The sequence below is a fragment of the Myotis lucifugus genome, unplaced genomic scaffold (genome assembly GCF_000147115.1).
Source record: "Myotis lucifugus unplaced genomic scaffold, Myoluc2.0 scaffold_41, whole genome shotgun sequence".
NCBI lineage: Eukaryota > Metazoa > Chordata > Mammalia > Chiroptera > Vespertilionidae > Myotis > Myotis lucifugus.
In genome coordinates this window covers 59,552-79,149 of record NW_005871089.1, presented here as the reverse complement: position 1 = coordinate 79,149, position 19,598 = coordinate 59,552, and the positions used below count along the sequence as shown (strand labels likewise).

General features: G+C 41.2%; 1 protein-coding gene across 4 annotated transcripts; it reads right to left on the bottom strand.

Moving 5' to 3' along the window:
• Positions 1–801: 801 nt before the first annotated feature.
• LRR1 (leucine rich repeat protein 1) lies at positions 802–18,281 on the bottom strand. Of its 4 annotated transcripts, none has more exons than XM_023753054.1 (4): positions 17,656–18,112; positions 12,848–12,946; positions 8,910–9,631; positions 802–861 (listed from the first exon to the last, which is right to left on the bottom strand). In XM_023753054.1, the coding sequence occupies exons 1-4, from the start codon at positions 17,866–17,868 to the stop codon at positions 834–836; spliced, it is 1,062 nt and encodes a 353-aa protein (XP_023608822.1). In that variant the 5' UTR covers positions 17,869–18,112; the 3' UTR covers positions 802–833. The 4 variants fall into 4 exon arrangements, with proteins under 4 accessions (XP_023608822.1, XP_006087868.1, XP_014310463.1 ...); XM_006087806.3 differs by lacking the exon at positions 802–861 and adding an exon at positions 2,444–2,878 and having other exon boundaries at positions 17,656–18,092; XM_023753053.1 differs by lacking the exon at positions 802–861 and adding an exon at positions 5,945–6,302 and having other exon boundaries at positions 17,656–18,114.
• Between the last annotated feature and the right edge of the window lie 1,317 nt (positions 18,282–19,598).

Here is a 19,598-nt window from a genome sequence, read left to right as displayed (position 1 = left end):
GACAGCGAGCTCAAGCTAGCTTGAAATACAGACTCTTATGCTTGGCAAGGAAGAAACGAGTATCAAATGAAAGGAAAAACTGGAAAAGGATATAGGTTATGAGAAGAGGGCAAGAAATTCTGCTTTTGTATTGGCAGCTAGGGTATTTATATGGGATGGTTTGTAGATGAGTAAGACAGGCAAAGGACTAGGGTGTAGGAGTATGATGGTTAATACTTATTCCCAACATTGACTATTATGTCTGCATTTGTTAATGAAAAGTAATTGTTTTTCTACAAGAACATAAAATTCAGATATGCACAAATTTTAAATATGCCATAAAACATCACCTTAAGGAACCATGTTGTTTTTTTAATCCTCACCAGATATATTTAGGCATGTTTGCATTATATATAATTTTTTAAAATAAAAAATTAGAAATTATATATGAAGATTTTTTTCAGGAAGAATTTAAGTACTAGCAATACAAATTTAAGGTCATCCAAAGAATTACTCCTCTGGACCAAGATCGTCTCAAAGAATCAGCTCTGAGTAGAAATTTTAGAATTCATATACATAAAGTTTTAATAAAAATTCAAAACAGTATTAGCTCAAGAATATTTGCATTTTCAGGGTGAAAAAATGCCCCAAATAAATACTTTAGGAAGACAATGGAGGTTATGTAAGTCATAAAAAATAGCCATATAGCCTGGCTGGCATGGCTCAGTGGTTGAGAGTCGACCTATGAACCAGGAGGTCACAGTTCGATTCCCGGTCAGGGCACATGCCTGGGTTGCAGGCTCCATCCCCAGTGTGGAGCGTGCAGGTGGCTGCCGATCCATGATCCTCTCTCATCATTGAAGTGTCTGTTTCCCTTTCTCTCTGAAATAAATATAATTTTTTAAAAAAGAAATAGTTATATAGACTCCACCTATAACTCCAAGCCCAAAGCAGCAATAATATACTGCTGGAAAAGTTTTTCTCCAGTAACTTTTACTCTTTATCCTCCTTTGTTCTGAGAAACTAATTATGGGACTACTAGGGGCCCAGTGCACGAATTCGTGCACCTTGAAAGGAACTGTGGGCCGCAAGGCTGCAGTAGGCACAGGGGCGGGTATTGGCCCATCCTCCGCACCCCTCTCCTGCCGCGGCCCCGTCACTGCTGCCGCTCCCACACACTAACAGCACCAGTCCCGCTCGCACCCGCTGAAGGTGTGGAGTAATTGGGGCCGGCACTGTCAGTGGGTGCAAGCGGCAGCTGCTGCCCCGATTGCCCCTCAGGAGCAGGAGGAGGTAGAGAAGCCCTGAGGGGCAGATACGAGTGCTGGACGGGACTACGGCACACAGGAGCAAAGAATTTTCAGTAACCACCAGAGGCTCGCCCCAATGACAGCAACCACGCCCCGCCTTGGTCTGGTGCCCCTGCTCACCTGCTCCACCATCCCACCGTGGCCGACACCCGCCATGTTCCGCGCATGCCCCCTGGTGGTCAACACACATCATAGTGACCGGTTGGTTGTTCCACCATTTGGTCTATTTGCATATTAGCCTTTTATTATATAGGATTATAATGATCTAGGGGAGAGGTTGATTTAAGAAAGGCAGGGGAATGAACAGAAGGAACAGTTCTAGGGATTCCAGACTGTTTCAAGTTGGTTACTTTTCTATTCTCTCTGTCTTAACTTCAAACCCTCTTCATCCTTTAGTTGGTGTATGGCCACCACTCTTTACATTTAAAAAACTTAAACATATTAAGTGACTAAAATAATAAACAGAAAAAGAACCCTCAAATAACACAAGATAATGTCAGTAAAAAGTAGCACTTTTCTGCTCCTCTCACCCAACCAAAAACCTTGCTCGAATTCTAAAAATAAAACTTAGAAATACAACAAAGATTATGTGACTAACATTATAAACCTTATAAAAAGCTGAAGTCTTTCCCAAAGCAACTCCTACCTTATACTTGGTGAATGTGAAATTCTATATATAGAATAGGTGGTATAACTTAAAAACTTACATACCAAACAAGTTTTCACTATAATTTAGACCAGTGGTTCTCAACCTTCTGGCCCTTTAAATACAGTTCCGTTGTGACCCAACCATAAAATTATTTTCGTTGCTACTTCATAACTGTAATGTTGCTACTGTTATGAATCGTAATGTAAATATCTGATATGCAGGGTGGTCTTAGGCGACCCCTGTGAAAGGGTCGTTCGACTGCCAAAGGGGTCGCGACCCACAGGTTGAGAACCGCTAATTTAGACCGTATTAATTCTCCAAGGAATATTTTCTGCATACAAAAACTCAATTTCTTTCATTTTATTTTATGAAAGAAGAAAGTTGGTAAGAAAATTCTATGACCAGAGTGATTGGGATTACTATCTATTTAACATTAAAAGATAACCCCACAACCTATTCTGGACACACTAGGCTAAAATCAACACAAGTGCAATAAACACAAAAGTTAACCCCACAATAAAATCAGATTTTAATGAAATCAAGGTTTTCCAGTCAAATTATTGAAAATGTTAGCTAACACACATTCTTCCCCTCAAACATGTATGTATGCAAAAAAAGCTTCCCTTTCTCCAATGTGACATTGTTAAACCATAAATGAATCCCAAACTGATCTGTAATTTCTTTTCGTGGTATCATCTATTACTTTAGCATTTCACAGGAATTTGCGTAACATGACAGAGAACAGAAATTAGAAATAATGGGTGCTTCAGTGCCACCCATATTATCTACTAAGACCACAGTGTGAGCAACAGAGTGTAGATTCATGGTAGTCATTCCCTCAATAAAACTGTTTAGACAGAATCTTCCACAAACACAGGTTTTTGCAGTATCCAAATCTTGGCAAAGATGAAAAGGAATAATATGAGAGCCATATGGAATCCTATTGGAAAAAAAAGTTTTAAAAATATTTTAAAATGTTACTAGATTCAGAACTTCACATATTAGGATATGAATTATTGAACACGGAATTATAACCATAAAAAATAAAACTATTAATTAAATGACACAGTATATTGTTTTATCTTACAAACTGGGTAATGAAGAAAATATTCCAAAAAACAGCATATGATATATTATTAGAGTAACATGATAAGTTAACCATTTGTACACCATAAGCATCTATAGACGCAAGCAGCGGACCTTTTTTGTTTAAATTCAAAATATCGAGGCAGTTAACTGGTTAAATATATAGCTCTGTCATCCAATTCTCATGATGGTAACTGGAGAATTAAGGATTTCTACTTGTGAAGAAACATTTAAATAAATCGACATACTCTCCTAAGCATCAATTATTCAAAAGGAAATTTTAAACTGTGTGAAACAAATTTAAAACATTGTTTGGGGCATTAGTTTTACTTTACTGGCTGAGCAAGTAAGGCTGTCCTCACCTTGCTTAAATTATTCACCCTCCTGCTTTGCATTGGTGCCCAATGCAATGAAAATCAAGTCTAAGTCGTTGCCCCCATCTACACAAAACTAAAAGACAGTCTCTTGGTATTGCCTGCCTACTGCCCAACTTCTTCCCCCTAAATACAACAATGCCCCAGGTACTTAGTTGCCTGTATACTACTGTTTCTATATGCTGGCACAGATTAGGTGTTCAGATATTTTTCAACAAATAAATAAAACCCAGTCTTATTTCAACCAAAGTTTAAAATCCTTTTAGAAAAGTCTGAAAAGAAAAATATCAAATCAAAAATAGTCATTTACTTTTCTTAAGGAATTTGAAATTGGCCTTATTTGCAATTTTTCATTTTTTTCACAGGTACTTATTTGTTGCTTGTGTAAGTAACAATTTTTTAAAAACTGTGCCAGCAATTTATAATAGCTAAGATCTAGAAACAGCTCAAGTGCCCATCAGTAAATGAGAGGATAAAAAGTTCCGTGGTATATTTATACCATGGAATACCATGCAGCAGTAAAAAAGAAGGATCTCTTACCCTTTGAGACAGCATGGAGGGACCTGGACAGTATCACACTAAGTGAAATAAGTCAGTCAGAGAAAGACGTGTATCACATGATCTCACTCATATATGAAATCTAAGTAACAAAATAAACTGATGAATGGAGTGGATCCAGAGACATGGAAGCATGGAACAGAGTGCGGAATCTCAGAGGAAAGGCAGGGAAGGGGTGGGTGGGTGGGAGGTAATCAACCAAGGACCTTGTATGCATATATGCATGGCCCATGGACACAGACAATGGGGTGGTGAGGGCCTGGAGGGGAGGCTGGCTGGAGGAGGTCAATAGGGGGAAAAGGGGACATATGTAATACTTTCAACAATAAAGAATTATATAAAAAAATCTGTGCAGGAAGTGTCTATCACATATTTACATCAATCTCATCTAGGCTATTGGTTATATTCTAAGGAAACAGATAATAGTTAGATAATAGTTAAAAACTGTATCATCAATCTAACAATTTAAATTTCCATATATTTTTCTAATAGATGTTAACTTTATATTTATAATCAGTAGGTAGCACAATTTACCAGATAGATAATAAGTATTATTCTCATGGCTTTAGGTTTATATTCTTTTTATTTTTATTTTTTTATATTTTATTGATTTTTCACAGAGAGGAAGAGAGAGGGATAGAGTCAGAAACATCGATGAGAGAGAAACATCGATCAGCTGCCTTCTGCACACCTCCCACTGGGGATGTGCCCGCAACCAAGGCACATGCCCTTGGCCGGAATCGAACCCGAGACCCCTCAGTCCGAAGGCCAATGCTCTATCCACTGAGCCAAACCGGTCAGGGCAGGTTTATATTCTTTTTAAAATGGGGCTGAAGCCCAGCCAGCATAGCTCAGTGTTTGAACATGGATCTATGAACCAGGAGGGCACAGTTCAATTCCTGATCAGGGCTCATGCCAAGGTTATGGGCTCGATCCCCAGTGTGCAATCCCCATTGATGTTTCTATCTCTCTCTCCCTCTCCCTTCCTCTCAGAAATCAATAAAAATATATTAAAAAAAACAACACAACAACAACAGGGCTGAAAACATGCAAAATTATACATTAGTAAAGGTTAGGGTCACTTTACAAGAACCAGTATTAATAGTCAAGTTTAAAAAACAATATAAATACTACATGTCAAATCATCACTAACAAATTATTTTTCTGACCTAGTTATACATCACATCTTGATCATATAATTTTTTCCCTCTAACTCTGCACTTTTCCATGTTGGATATCAGTCTGTATTTTTTAAATCATTTAGTCAATTGATTATGGTCTTTTTAAAAAAACATCAATGCCCGGACTCAGGGCAACCCGGACATGTGGCCTTACTGGGAATCAAACTAGCAACCTTGCCTAGCCCAGTGGTCGGCAAACCGCGGCTCTCGAGCCACATGTGGCTCTTTGGCCCCTTGAGTGTGGCTCTTGCACAAAATAACACGTGCGGGCGCGCAGGTACAGTGAGACTGAAACTTCGTGGCCCATGCGCAGAAGTCGGTTTTCGGCCTGGGCGAGTCTATTTAGAAAAAGTGGGGGGTGGACATAGAGGATGAATGAAAGGAGATAGATGAAACAAGTATACAAGATGGGTGGATGGAAGAGTTGGAAGGGGTCGACCTCAGCAAACGTAACTCAATCAGATTGAGGACGTTTTTAGCAAAGGCCAGCTTAGGAGTACCCAAATTAAGCTAATAACAATGTACCTACCTACATAGTTTAAATTTAAAAAATTTGGCTCTCAAAAGAAATTTCAATCGTTATACTGTTGATATTTGGCTCTGTTGACTAATGAGTTTGCCGACCACTGCCCTATCCGGTTTGGCTCAGTGCATAGAGTGTGGGCCTGTGGACTGAAGAGTCAATAATTTGTAATATTTCTCATTTGGACATTATTTTCAAATTTGATTAAGTTATATATATATATATACACACACATATATATATATATATACACACACATATATATATATATATACACACACACACACATATTCATATAAATATTTCAGAGAAAGCCTAGAATGAGCTCAGAAGCAACTCATTACCGAAAAACGCCATTAGAGTTTCCCTCAAATCAGTGATCTTAACCCTGAATCATCAGTATCACCACTGGAGACTTAAAAAAAATATGTAACATAGCCCAAGCTGGTATGGTTCAGTGGACAGAGCATCAGCCTGCGGACCAACGGGTCCCAGGTTCGATTCTGGTCAAGGGCACGTACCTTGGTTACAGGGTCCTCCCCAGCCCTCGACCTGGTGAGGGCTCCTGCAGGAGGCAACCAATCCATGTATTTCTCTCACATCGATGTTTCCCTCTGTCTTTCCCTCTCTCTTCCACACTCCCTAAAAATCAACGGAAAAATATCCTCAGGCGAGGATTAACAAACAACAAAAAGTAACATACAACAGGGGCCCATCTCTGGCAACTCTGAATTGGTCTGAGGTAGAATCTAAGCATCAATAGTTCTCATCTGTACTATTTAAAACCTCCTCCACAGCTAAATATAACATTGATTTTTAATTGCTAGATAAGCAATTAAATGTTAACTATTTATTGAGACTTATTACGAGCCAGGCACTGTTCTAGGCACTTACATGTACTGTCATTTAGCTGGTAATGTTTAATTCCTAATTAAGAGTCAATGCCAGTGGTTCTCAAAGTGTGGTCCCTGACCAACAGCATCAGCATCTCCTTAAAACTAGTTAGAGATGCAATTTTTTAGCCCCAATCCAAATTTCGTAAGAATCCAGCAATCTGCCTTGGCTGGTGTGGCTCAATTGGTTGGGCGTTGTCCTGTGCACAGAAAAGTTGCCAGTTGTTTTTTCATATATTTTTATTGATTTCAGAGAGGGAAAGGGAGAGATAGAAACATCAATGATGAGAGAGAACCATTGATAGGCTGCCTCATGCACACCCCCTGACCGGAATTGAACCCATGACTCTTCAGTCCACAGGCCCACACTATCCACTGAGCCAAACCAGCTAGGGCAAGGTTGCTAGTTTGATTCCCAGTAAGGGCACATGTCTGGGTTACCCTCAGTCCCTAATAGGGGACATACAAGAGGCAGCTGATAGATGTTTTGCTCACACTGATGTTTCTTTCTCTCCCTCTCCCTTCTCTCTAAAAACCAATTTTAAAATATTTTTCAAAAAATAATCCAGCAGCCTGCTTTAATAACCATGTATTTCAATAAGTTTAATTCTGATGCACTCTCAAAATTTAAGAATCTTAGAAATAGTGAGTTCTTAGTTACTTTTAGAGCTTTAGTATTCAAAATGTGATTCATGGATTAGGAGCCTGAGTCTCACTAGGAAGCTTGTTTGAAAGGCAGAATCTCTACCCTAGACCTCTAAAACAACCTGCTAACAAGACTCCCAGGTGATTTGAATGCACATTAAAGTTTGAGAAGCACTGATGTTAAGTAGTGGTTTTTAATCATAGCTAGTTGTACACAGAACCACCTGGGTTTAAAAACAAAGCAAAAAAAACTGGATTCTACCTATAGACATTCTGATTAGTAAGTCTAGGGTGGGAGCTAATCATCAGAATTTTTAAGCTCTTCAGATGTTAAGTAAAGTTTGAGAACCACTGCTCTAAAATAAGAATTCTTAAGCTATGGACTGAGAGGAAAGAGGACTGGATTTCAATGGGGTTCATGAACATTTTAAAGTTGTATGCAAAATTTTGTGTATACTCATGTGCATTTTTCTAGGACCATAATTTTGGTCAGTTGTTTTTATTTTCTTTTTAAAATTTTTTTAAATTTACTTTCAGAGTGAGGGGAAGGGATAGGGAGGAGGGAGGGAGGAGGGAGGGGGGAGAGAGGAAGAGAGAGAGAAACATCAATGGATGGGCTCCGGGAATCTAGCCCACAACCCAGGCATGTGCCCAACCCAGAATTGAACTGGCAACTCTTCAGTGCATGGGACGGGATGATGCCCAACCAAGCCACACCAGCCAGGGCAGTTTTTTTTTAGTTTTAAAGAGTCTCTCCCCAACTAAAAAAATTAAGAATCTCTTCTTTGAAATATGGTCTTGCTACTATTTTATAGGCACTCAATAATGAAAGAAGCATCAACAAAACTGAATGAATATCTGAAGTTCCTTGTCTCACAAAACTAACTTCAGTTAGTGTACAAAGGGAAAAGAATCAACAGCTATTGAGTCCTATTATATGCCAAATGCTTTCGCATTACATTAGCTCATTTATCTTCACAACTCTGTTCCCGTTTCAGATGGGAACACTGAATCAAAGAGATTAAATAACTTGCTAAAGTCTGACTCCAAAGACCACACTTTACCACTATACCAGTTTAGAGTTATCAAACTTTAGAGTGCATCAGAACTACCAGGAGGACTTATTAACAGTTTCCAATTCAGTAGGTCTGGAGTGAAGTTCAAGGACTTGCATCTCTAACAAATTCCTACGTGATATTGATGCTGCTGGTCAGATCATAGTTTGAAAAACAATGCCATTTTTTCAAGCATTTATTAAGTGCCTAATATATGGCAACAGCGGAGGTATCTCATTTTAGACACTAGAGAAAGAGTGGAAAATAAGACAAAGTCCACGCCCTCATGGAGCTTACAGTCTAGTGGAGAAAACTGACAGAAAACAAATGTTAAAAAAAGTAATGCCAGGTAATACATCCTATGACCCCCCAAAAAAGGCAACGTAAGGAGTGGAGGATAAACCTTTAGATAGGGCCATAAAAGACCTTTCTGGGGTGCCACTTGGCAGAGAACTGGATGAAGTGAGAAAGTAAGCTATGAGACTTTCTGGAGGAAAAGCATTCCAAGCAGAGGTAAGGAGTAGCAAGAAGGCCACCATAGCAAGGGGTCAGATTGTGCACAGAGCTATGGTTAAATACTTACTAGTAGTCTAAGGATGATGACAACACTAGGATGTCATCAAAAGTACCACATTTTATGACTACCAAAGTCTTACCTATTATGTAATATGGTTCGTGCAGAAGATTCCAATAATGTTAATGGTGTTTGCAGCATTATAACTGGAAGAACTTTTGGCTGTTCAAAAGTATTTCCAAAAAGATCCAAGTACCCAAGGGACAAATTTTTAAATTCACTAGGCAAAAATGGGAGCTTATTTCGAGCTGCTGACAAAAATTGCAGGTTTGTCAATTGTCCTATCTTCATAGGAAATCGAATCAATTCATTATCATCAAGTTTTAAAACTGTAAGTTCTCGGAGCTGGCAAAACTGCACAGGGAGTGCCTTAATTTTGTTCTTGCTCAGATCCAAACTCCGAAGTGATTTCTGGAGTGTAGATTGACACAATGCCACACTAAATGACTCCAAGTGATTGTTACTCAGGTTGAGATCTTGAAGGTGGATGAGGTCTCCAACCGTAGCTGGTAGCTTTTTTATATGATTGTGACTCAAGTCTAATTTCTTAAGGTTTTTTAAGCAAAGCATACGCATATCAACTCGGACAAGCCCGCAATAAGAAGTCTGAAGATGTTCCAGATAATATGGAAAGTTCTTGCTTAGAGGATAGTCCTTTTTGGATGTGATGACCATTTTAGTTTTAAATTTTTCAAATTCTGAAGTCTTCACCGGTGTGAGGGGTGAAAATGGTGTCTCAACATCACAGCCTCTATGAGCCAGTCTCACAGCTGAAAGGAAACTCTTTAAATTGCTGGAATTGGCCTGAATAAATAAAAATAAGTTGTACAAGTATAAATTCCATTTTAGATAATGCATGCATGCTAATTCATCCTATAACAAATTCTGTAGAGTTATATATGCAAATGATGCAATTATTACTGAAAATGGCTATAAAAATAATTTTTTAGTATTCTATTTTGACTAAATTTCAATATAGATACAAAACCTTTAAGGTGTTTTTTTTTTTTTTAAATGTTGAGAGACACACTCTAAATAAAACTGTTCAAAGGGGGAACCATAGAGTATAAAATAGAAAAGCATAAAAAAATTCCACCTGAGATTTGGGTTTAAGATGAACTCACCCAGACCTCCAGTGCCCCTGGGATAGGCTAAGACAGCCCTGTGCACTGTAAAATGTACAGGGGTTCCATTCATAAAGATTAAGAGTTGTGAAAAGCCATGGCCTTGTCTATCAAAAGCAGGGCTAAATGGCACTGTCAAGAGTGTAAGGAGCCGAAACCGGTTTGGCTCAGTGGATAGAGTGTCGGCCTGCGGATTGAAGGGTCCCAGGTTCGATTCCGGTCAAGGGCATGTACCTGGGTTGCGGGCACATCCCCAGTAGGAGATGTGCAGGAGGCAGCTGATGGATGTTTCTCTCTCATCGATGTTTCTAACTCTCTATCTCTCTCCCTTCCTCTCTGTAAAAAATTAATAAAATATATTTAATAAAAAAAAGAGTGTAAGGAAATATCAAAATCAAGTGAGATTGCTTCCAACTGAACAGAGAAATCACCAATCAAGTGGTATATGAACTATCATCAAGCCCTAGCTGGTTTGGCTCAGTGGATAGCGTCAGCCTGCAGACTGAAGGGTCCCAGGTTCGATTCCGGTCAAGGGCACATGCCTGGGTTGAGGGCTCCATCCCCAGTGTGGGGTGTGCAGGAGGGCAGCTGATCAATGATTCTCTCTCATCATTGATGTTTCTGTCTGTCTCTCTCTCTCTCTCTTTCTCTCTCTCTCTCTCTCCCCCTTCCTCTCTGAAATCAATAAAAATATATATTTAAAATAAATAAATAAAAATAACAAACACTTGGCAGGATACTTTACGAGTTTTCTAAAGTTTACGTGTGAAGAAATAGGGAACTTTAAGTGTGCGAAACGAAGTATGCAATCCTATTTGGTTAGAATGAGGGAGCTTGGTAGAGGAGTAAAAGATTAGAAATACAGTATGGGGATAGATTCTAGATGAGCTTAATGTCAAGGTAAGGACAGAATGATCCGGCTGTGGGCAATCACTGAAGCATTTGAGCACGAGAATTACATAGAGCTTAGTATTATTTTGGCAGTAGTATACAGTGAAGTAGAGTGAGAAAAATCTGGAGACCTTGGTCAAGTAGGTCTAATAGACGGTACCAACTTACAGACTTGGAAGTTACATACAATCCAGGTTGAGCTATGGGAATGGAAGGCAGGTATGGCAGAAAACTGGAATAAAGCCTTTATTTGGGGGACAGAAAAAAGGTTGTCAGAGATTAGAGACAAAGGAGTGGCTAAAGGTAAATCAGGACAGTGTCCTGTCACAGATACCAAGAAAGGAGTTTTATTAAGAAGGAAATGGTCATTAGTGTCAAATTCTGGAGCTAAAAAAAGTGAGGGGAAAAATGGCAATGTGTTTGGCAAATAAAAGGAGATCACTGATCTTTGAGGCAGTGTTCTGAATATACCAGTGAAAATAAAAAAACAGATCCTAAGAAAAGTGGAGGCAACAGATTTAATCTTGTCTTTCCAGAAATTTGTTTATCCAATTTTTAAGTAGGTAAGACTTCACTTGTTTCTTAGGTAGAAGAAAAGAGTTAGTGCCCTAACCAGTTTGGCTCAGCGGAGAGAGTGTTGGCCTGTGGACTGAAAGGTCCCAGGTTGGTTTCTGGTCGAGGGCATGTACCTCGATTGCAGGCTTGATGCCAGCCCCTGGTCGGGGCTCAAGTGGGAGGCAGCCAATGCATGTGTCTCTCTCACATCGATATTTCTCTTGTTCTGTCTCTCCCCCTCACTTCCTTTTTTTTTTTTTTAATATATTTTATTGATTTTTTACAGAGAGGAAGGGAGAGAGATAGAGAGTTAGAAACATCAATGAGAGAGAACCATCGATCAGCTGCCTCCTGCACACTCCCCACTGGGGATGTGCCCGCAACCGAACCTGGGACCCTTCAGTCCGCAGGCCGACGCTCTATCCACTGAGCCAAACCGGTTTCGGCCCCTCACTTCCATTCTCTCTAAGAATCAATGGAAAAATATCCTTGGGTGAGGATTAACAAAAAAACAAACAAAAAAGAATTAGTAGGATAGGCTGAACATCAAGTGAAAATGAAAAATCACAAGAACAAAAGGAGGTAGGACAAAATGATTCCATTCAACACAAATACCTTAAAAAGTTATTAAACTTTTAATGTTTGCAAAGCATTTTGCTTGGGGTTAAGGATAATGCAAGGATGAGTAAGACATTGCTCCTACCCTCTAGGAAAGGGGAAAACAAAAAAAGGGGAGATAGGACCAAGAAACAGCCTTTTTTTTGTTCTAATGGTCCATATAGTTTTAAAAATAATTATAATAATAAAATACCCCCAACAAGGTTCTAATTGCATTTTATCCTTTTTTTTCCCCACTAAACTTAGACTTATAACCTATAATTCAGCTGGCAAAATGTAGACCTGTGCCACCTTCCTTAAGAGCTCCAGTGTAAGAACACTGGAAGGCTGCATTTTGGATACAGAAGCAAACTTAGTTTTCCTCCCCATCCTGGGCAGCCTTACCAAGGCTGCCTCTGCCCTTTTAGAGGAATATACTGGTAAGCACTCCTGGGAAGCTGCCATCACTTCTTCAAATACATCTCCAAGAGTCCGGCCCTGTTCAGCTATGTGAGATATCAGGATGCTCAAATAGCCTCTTTTATTTTTGGTCAATCCTCACCATATTTTTTCCATTGATTTTTTTTTTTTTGGGGGGGTGGGGGGAGTGGAAGAGACGGGGAGAGACAGAAAGAGAAACATTGATGTGAGAGAGACACATCAATTGGTTGCCTCCCACACGAACCTCCACAGAGACTGGTTATTAAGCCTGCAACCAAGATATGTGCCCTTGACCCTTCAATCCTCCATTGTTGTTCTAATCACTGAGCCAAACCAGCCAGGGCTTAAATAGCCTCTAATTTAAAGAAAATATAGCCAATCAACCTAAACATTAATGTTTTTAATATCGTACCTTACTTAGGCAGATATCCACAGCAGGTTCCTTTAACCGAACAGTGGCTTTCCCCTCATCCACAAATTTGGTGAAGAATTGCTCAATGTTCTCCTTTAGCTGCTTAAAACCAATGGGAAAAAAGAACAAAATCAAGTATTGTTACTCAATACTAGTAGTTATTACAAATAGGATGCGCCAGTCATTTTGTCAGGTTTGTCTTTTAGTCCTTATGTATGGGTATTTTACAGTTTTAAGCTTTAAAGTTTTTTGTTTGGTTGGGTTTGTTTTTAGTAGTTGGGTAGCTACATTTCTTATCTACCTTCTGATAGATACTATTGTTCTATCAGTCCAGTTAACTCTGTCCTCTTCTGAGAACAGAATCCCCTGTGTTTTGAGAGAATATTCCTCTTCTCCCATTCCAACTATGTAGCTGTAATGAGTTGCCAAGAGTAATTACTTGCCTTTTAAATTTCAGTTCATTAGTCTGGGGTGGGCAAGCCTCCCACAAGATTACAAACTCCATGAAAACAGGAATCTTGTCTCCTTTGTTCATTCTTGTATCCTCAGAGCTAGACAATGACTAACACATAACAGATGCTCAAAATATTTTAATAACTGATGTTGCTTCTGCTTTAGACTTTAACAACAATTTATCCAGAAGCCATTATATACCAGGTTAACTATGATAGGGGGCTTGGGACAATAGAGGTGAATAAGACCAGCATGGTAATCACACTTACACAGTTGCCAATCTGACATTTATTAAAATAATTATAAGCAAAATTAAGACAAATATATAAGCAATTATTAAGACAAGGAAGTACAGGCTGCTATAAAACCTTATATAGCAAAGAAATCTTACCTGGTCTTAGGATATGAAGGTGACCTTGAAGGTGAGAACTAAAGGATTAGGACATGTCTAGAAGAGATACAAGATAGCTTACCAATAAGAGGGAACAATGTGCAAAGCCTTGAAAGCAAGAGAGCTTGGCAGCTGTGAGGAGCTAAAAGTTCAGTATGGCTGAAGGATCCCGTGAAAAAAGGTAAGTGAGCCTGAAGAGGTAAACAGATTAACTGGTGAAAGATGTTTTATACCATATTAAGAATGCTGTGGGCGTTTTTGTTTTGTTAATCCTTACTCGAAGATATTTTTCCCATGGATTTTTAAAGAGGGAGAGAGGGGGGGAAAGAGAAACATTGATGTTACACATTGATTGGTTGTGCGTGCTCAACTGGGACTGGGGATCAAACCTGCAACCCAAGTAAGTGCTTTTGACTGGGAATCAAACCCATGACCCTTTGGTACATGGGCCTATGCTCTAACCCAGGGGTGAGAAAGATCTGGCCTGCTGGGCCATATAAAAGTCTCGAAATCATTTGGTCTGACCCTGCCAAGGCATTAAAGGGTGAGTTAATTAAATGTTTACCAAATATAGCATGCTAATTTATAAGTTGATAATTTTGTATGACCCATGAATGATGTTATAAAATGGCTCTTGACAGAAAAAAGGTGCCCATCCTGATCTAACCACTGAGAAACACTGGCCAGGACAAGAATTTTATATTTTGGCCCTAGCTGGGTAGCTCAGTTGGTTAGAGCATCATCCAGATACACCAAAGTTTCGGGTTCAATCCCCAGTCAGGGCACATACAACAATCAACCAATGAATGCAGGTAAGTGGAACAACATATCGTTCTCTCTCTCTCTCCCTCCCTCTCTCTTTAAAATGGATAAAAATTTAAAAAAAAAAAGAATTTTGGGTTTATCCTAAGAACAATGATATCCATTGAATGACTTTAAGCTGAGAACATCATTAGATCTGTATCTTTACAGGTTCCCTTTAACCACAGGGTAAGAATGAACTTTGGGGGGTGGGGGATGAAGAGTAGGAGGGAAGGACAACAACAGAGGTAGAGCAATCCTTTAAGAGAGTAGCTAGGCAAGGTATAATGATGGTTTAGACTACAACTGGGATAGATGAAAATTTGAAAGATAACTAGAAGGTAGAATTGAAAGGATTCAATAATATATTGGATGCAGAGAGGCAAAGGCTTTAAGATTTCTGCATGGGGCAGAATACTACTTAATGAGTTGTAGAGCACTGTCAGAAAAGCAGGTTTAGGGGTGACAATGACAATTACTGTCTAGGTCAGCGGTTCTCAACCCTTTGGGGGTCGAACGACCCTTTTACAGGGGTTGCCTAAGACCATCGGAAAACACATATATAATTACATATTGTTTTTGTGATTAATCACTATGCTTTAATTATGTTCAATTTGTAACAATGAAAATACATCCTGCATATCAGATATTTACATTACGATTCATAACAGTAGCAAAATTACAGTTATGAAGTAGCAACGAAAATAATTTTATGGTTGGGGGTCACCACAACATGAGGAAGTGTATTAAAGGGTCTCGGCATGAGGAAGGTTGAGAACCACTGGTCTAGGTATTTTGAGGTTGAGATGCTGCAACACATCCAAGTGAAGATTTCAAGTAGACAACAGATTCAAGTCAGAAGTTAAGGGATTTATACATTTATCTGGATAAGATGAAAAGTATGTTTCTCACTGCTATTCTAAGATCTATTCCTTCTGATGACCACCATTTGCTGCCCTCCACCAATATGTCATGCAGATTTAGAAAGTCAGATGTGAGTCATAACTATTTCTGTGGAGGAAAAAAGCTAAATGTTGTTCAGCATTTTTTTTAAGTGAAAAAAGAATATGAAAAAAGTGTGCCACAGTGGGCAAATATCCCATCACACACACACACCCCTTTAAGATACGACTGTCCGCCCTTATCTAAGCGGGAGATACATTCCAAGACGCCAAGTCAATGTATGGAACAACAGAGACTGGCAAACTCATATAATGTTTTTTCCTATGCATACATACCTACGATAAAGTTTAAATTCTAAATTAAAAACAATAAAAGATTAACAACAATAACTAATAATAGAACAATAATCATTTTTTAAAAAGGAAGTTAAAAGAGAAGACTGGCTAAAGGTACAAATTTGGACATCACAGTCGGATGGTAGCCGAAGTCATGGGACAAAAAAGTGAGTGTAAGAAAGAAGCCCATGGTATTTTCCATACTTAGCACAAATACCTACCCTTCAAGGCCCAGGACCAATACCAGCACCCCCTTAATTCATCCAAAAAACATTTACTGAGCACCTATGATTTTCCAAGCCCTGTGGTACCTCTCTTCTGCAAAACTTTCCCAAGCCCCAGTAATCAGAATTCATCTCGTTGCTTCCACTTTTATTACAGCACTTATCGTAGCCCATCTTGTAAGCAGTGGTTTTTTTTCTCCTTTCTAATCTCAGAAGGACAGTGAGTAAATCAAAGTCAAGTACTCCCAGTACTTTATCTCCCAGTTTCTAGCACTGCACCCTGTGCAAAGTAAGTCTTCAATTCGCAGTTTATAATAAAATTTTGATTAGGATTTCCTCCTGCAATTGACTGTTGGTGCAATAGGAGGTTACTTTTTAAAAATATGTTTTTATTGCTTTTAGGAAGAGGAAGGGAGTGGGAGAAACATCTAAGTACCCCAACTGGGGACCATAACCACAACCTGGGCATGTGCCCTGGTCAGGAATCAAACCGGTGACCTTTTGGTGCACAGGATGATGCTCAACCAACTGAGCCACACTGGCAAGGGCACAACAGGAGTTTTAAGAGAGACATCATCAGACTTTAAACAGGCAGTACCTGAGTGAGGCATGAAAGAGAGGCCTGGGGAGATCCAATTCTAGTTATGAGTTTGTTTTTGTCACCTAACAATTTTGTAAGCTTTACAATGTTGGGAGATTTCCAAAGTCCTGTCGATTTGAAAAATGATGAGTTGATTCTAGCAACAGGAGGCAATTATTCACTTTCAACTATTTACATGAAGCACTAGGTGTCTCTGAATGAGACTGTAATATTCCAAAATTAAATATCCGCTGTGGAGTACAACACTATAAGGGAGTCCGATGTAAGGGTGGGCAATGAATTGCACCCTCGACTTTACTTATAGACACAGGGTAGTCCGGTCACTTTGACAAAATAATAGTGCCTGGTAATGAAGGAGAAAGATTTTATAAAACCTGTGTTTTAAAAATTCTATTTCAAGATCAACCACTTTGTATGCATATATGCCTAACCCATGGACACAGACGACAGGGTGCTGAAAGCCTGCGATGGGGCTGGGGGTGGGCTAGAAGGGTCCATCGGGGGAGAGGACGACATATGTAATACTTCTGACAATAAAGATTTAAGACTTTCTAAAAATTATATTTCAACCTCCAACTGCTTCTAGAGAGTTTACTACCGCTACACAGGTAAGAAAAAGCCCTGGACCTAAGAAATAAGGTCTTAGGAAATTACACATTTAAGGAGAGGAGGAGAGGGAGAGAGGGAGAGAGGGAGAGAGGGAGAGGGAGAGGGAGAGGGAGAGGGAGAGGGAGAGGGAGAGAGAGAGAGAGAGAGAGAGAGAGAGAGATGCAGTAACCAACTTAAAAAAAAAAGATGCAACCCAACGCGTTACTGCTTCACTACTGTACTGATCTGGTCTAGAGACCTTCGATACGATTCATCATCCCTTAAAGCCCCTTTTTTTAAGCTAGCGAAAGTTCTGCGGAAGAAACAGAATTGGTTGAACGGAAATACAGTTATTTTACTCTCCCCCCGAAATGAATGACTCCTGTGAACTCGAAGTCGCAGAAATGAGCAAGAGAACAGCCACGGGCGTCCTCCCAGAGCCCTCCTCCTGAGGCTGGGCGGGCCCCGGGAACGCGTGGGGCGCCCGGGGAAGGGCGGCTGGCCCCACGCACCTCATAGCGGGTCCCGCGCTTGTCCTTCAGGGTGGAGACGAGCAGGCAGGCGGGCCGCGGAGCCCTCGCTCGCCCAGCCGGAGGCCGCGGTGGGCTTCGGGGCGCCGGCTGCTGACAGAGGCTCAACAGCGCGCGGACGCCCTTGCCCGGGTTCCTCAGCCCCAAGGACGGCAAGCGCCGACTCACCACCTCGACCTCGCAGTGCAGCCTCATCTTCCCGAGCGGCGGGCGGCAGCCCCTCAGCCCGACTTTTAAACGCCGCGGTTCCCGCGGGCGCGCCGCGCCGCCGCCGAGGTCCTCGAAGGCGCGGGCTGTCCGCGGACCTGCCTGTCTGCTCCCGCGCTAGCGTCGCGCCTCTCGGCAGCCCGGGAGCCGGCCCTCAGGGTCGAGTTTTCCCGTGGCTGCAGCCGGCGGAGCGCGGGCACCCACAGCCTGAGGACCCAGCTGGCGCCTCCGGAAACCAGCGACGGGCGAGGGCGTGGTCCTTCCCCGGACTTGGGTGCTGGAGCTCGGCGTTGGGGGCGGAGTTCTCCTTTACTGTTGCCACTTAACCGTTATTTACACACTTTGCGCCACCGAGTTTTCCGAGGGAAGGCAGGTATCTCTGTGAAGAGGAAAATTTCTTCGCTTACCCAGCGTTGGCACTTGGGACCCTGACCAGTTGCCCAGTGCCAACTAGGGTGGGGCATTTCCTGGCCCTATTGGGCTGGTGTTTTGTTTTTGGCGGCTCTCCTCATTCCGGAGACACCTGACAGCAGAAGGAACTTGTTAGGACAGTACTTGACTTTGCAACTTCTGTTGAACAGATTCCCACTTTACAACTGCGAGGGGTTTGGATGGAGTAACTGGCTTAAATGCATGTGAGACTTGGAAAGCGGATGGGGGGGGGGTCTGTCTCAGCACAGTCTGGGATGTGTGGGTTCTTGACTTCCTGCAAGAAAGAATTCAAGACAGGCTAGGTCAGTGGTCGGCAAACTGTGGCCCCTTGAGTGTGGCTCTTCCCCAAAATACCACGTGTGGGCGCGCACGTACAGTGTGATTGAAACTTCGTGGCCACACTCAAGGAGCCAAATAGCCGCATGTGGCTCTTGATCCGCAGTTTGCCGACCACTGGGCTAGGTGATTTTGAGAGTGTCTGCCCCCTGGTGGTTAGTGTGTGTCATAGTGACCAGTCGGACAGTCGGACACTTAGCATATTAGCCTTTTATATATATATATATATATATATAAAAACCTAAGTAACTATTACGACCAGTCCACCAAATGACCGGTGGACTGCTCAACCAGTTGCTATGATGACACACTCAATGCAGGAGCTGCCCCCTGGTGGTCAGTGCGCTCCCACAGCCAACCTCCCACAGTCTCTCTCCCCCCTGCTAGCCAACCTCCTGCCGTCCCTCCCCTGGCCAGACAGATCTGATCGCCCCGATTGGCCTGATCGCAGCCAGGCAGAGGCACCACGCCCATGCACGAATTCGTGCACCAGGCCTCTAGTAATGTGTAAATGTTAGATGAGGATATTAGAGTAGTATAAAGTAGTCAGATGATGAGAACAATTTGTTTGCTAAACGTAGGCCTTAGAAAACCATTGAAGCAAAATTTCAAGCACTTCTAGGAATATATCCCAAGAAAATAGAAACACCAATCAGAAAGGATATATGCACCGCTATATTTATAGCAGCACAATTTACAAAAGCTAAAATTTGGAAACAGCCTAAGTGCCCATGAGCAGAGAGTGGATTAAAAAACAATGGTACAGCCCTAACTTGTTTGGCTCAGTGGACAGAGCGTCGGCCTGCAGACTCAAGGGTCCCAGGTTTGGTTCTGGTCGGGGGCATGTACCTTAGTTGAGGGCACATACCCAGTAGGGAGTGGCAGCAGTGCCTGGGCTGCAGCCAGATGTCCCGCAGTGAAGCCCAACTTGTCAATGTTGCTCTGGGGGT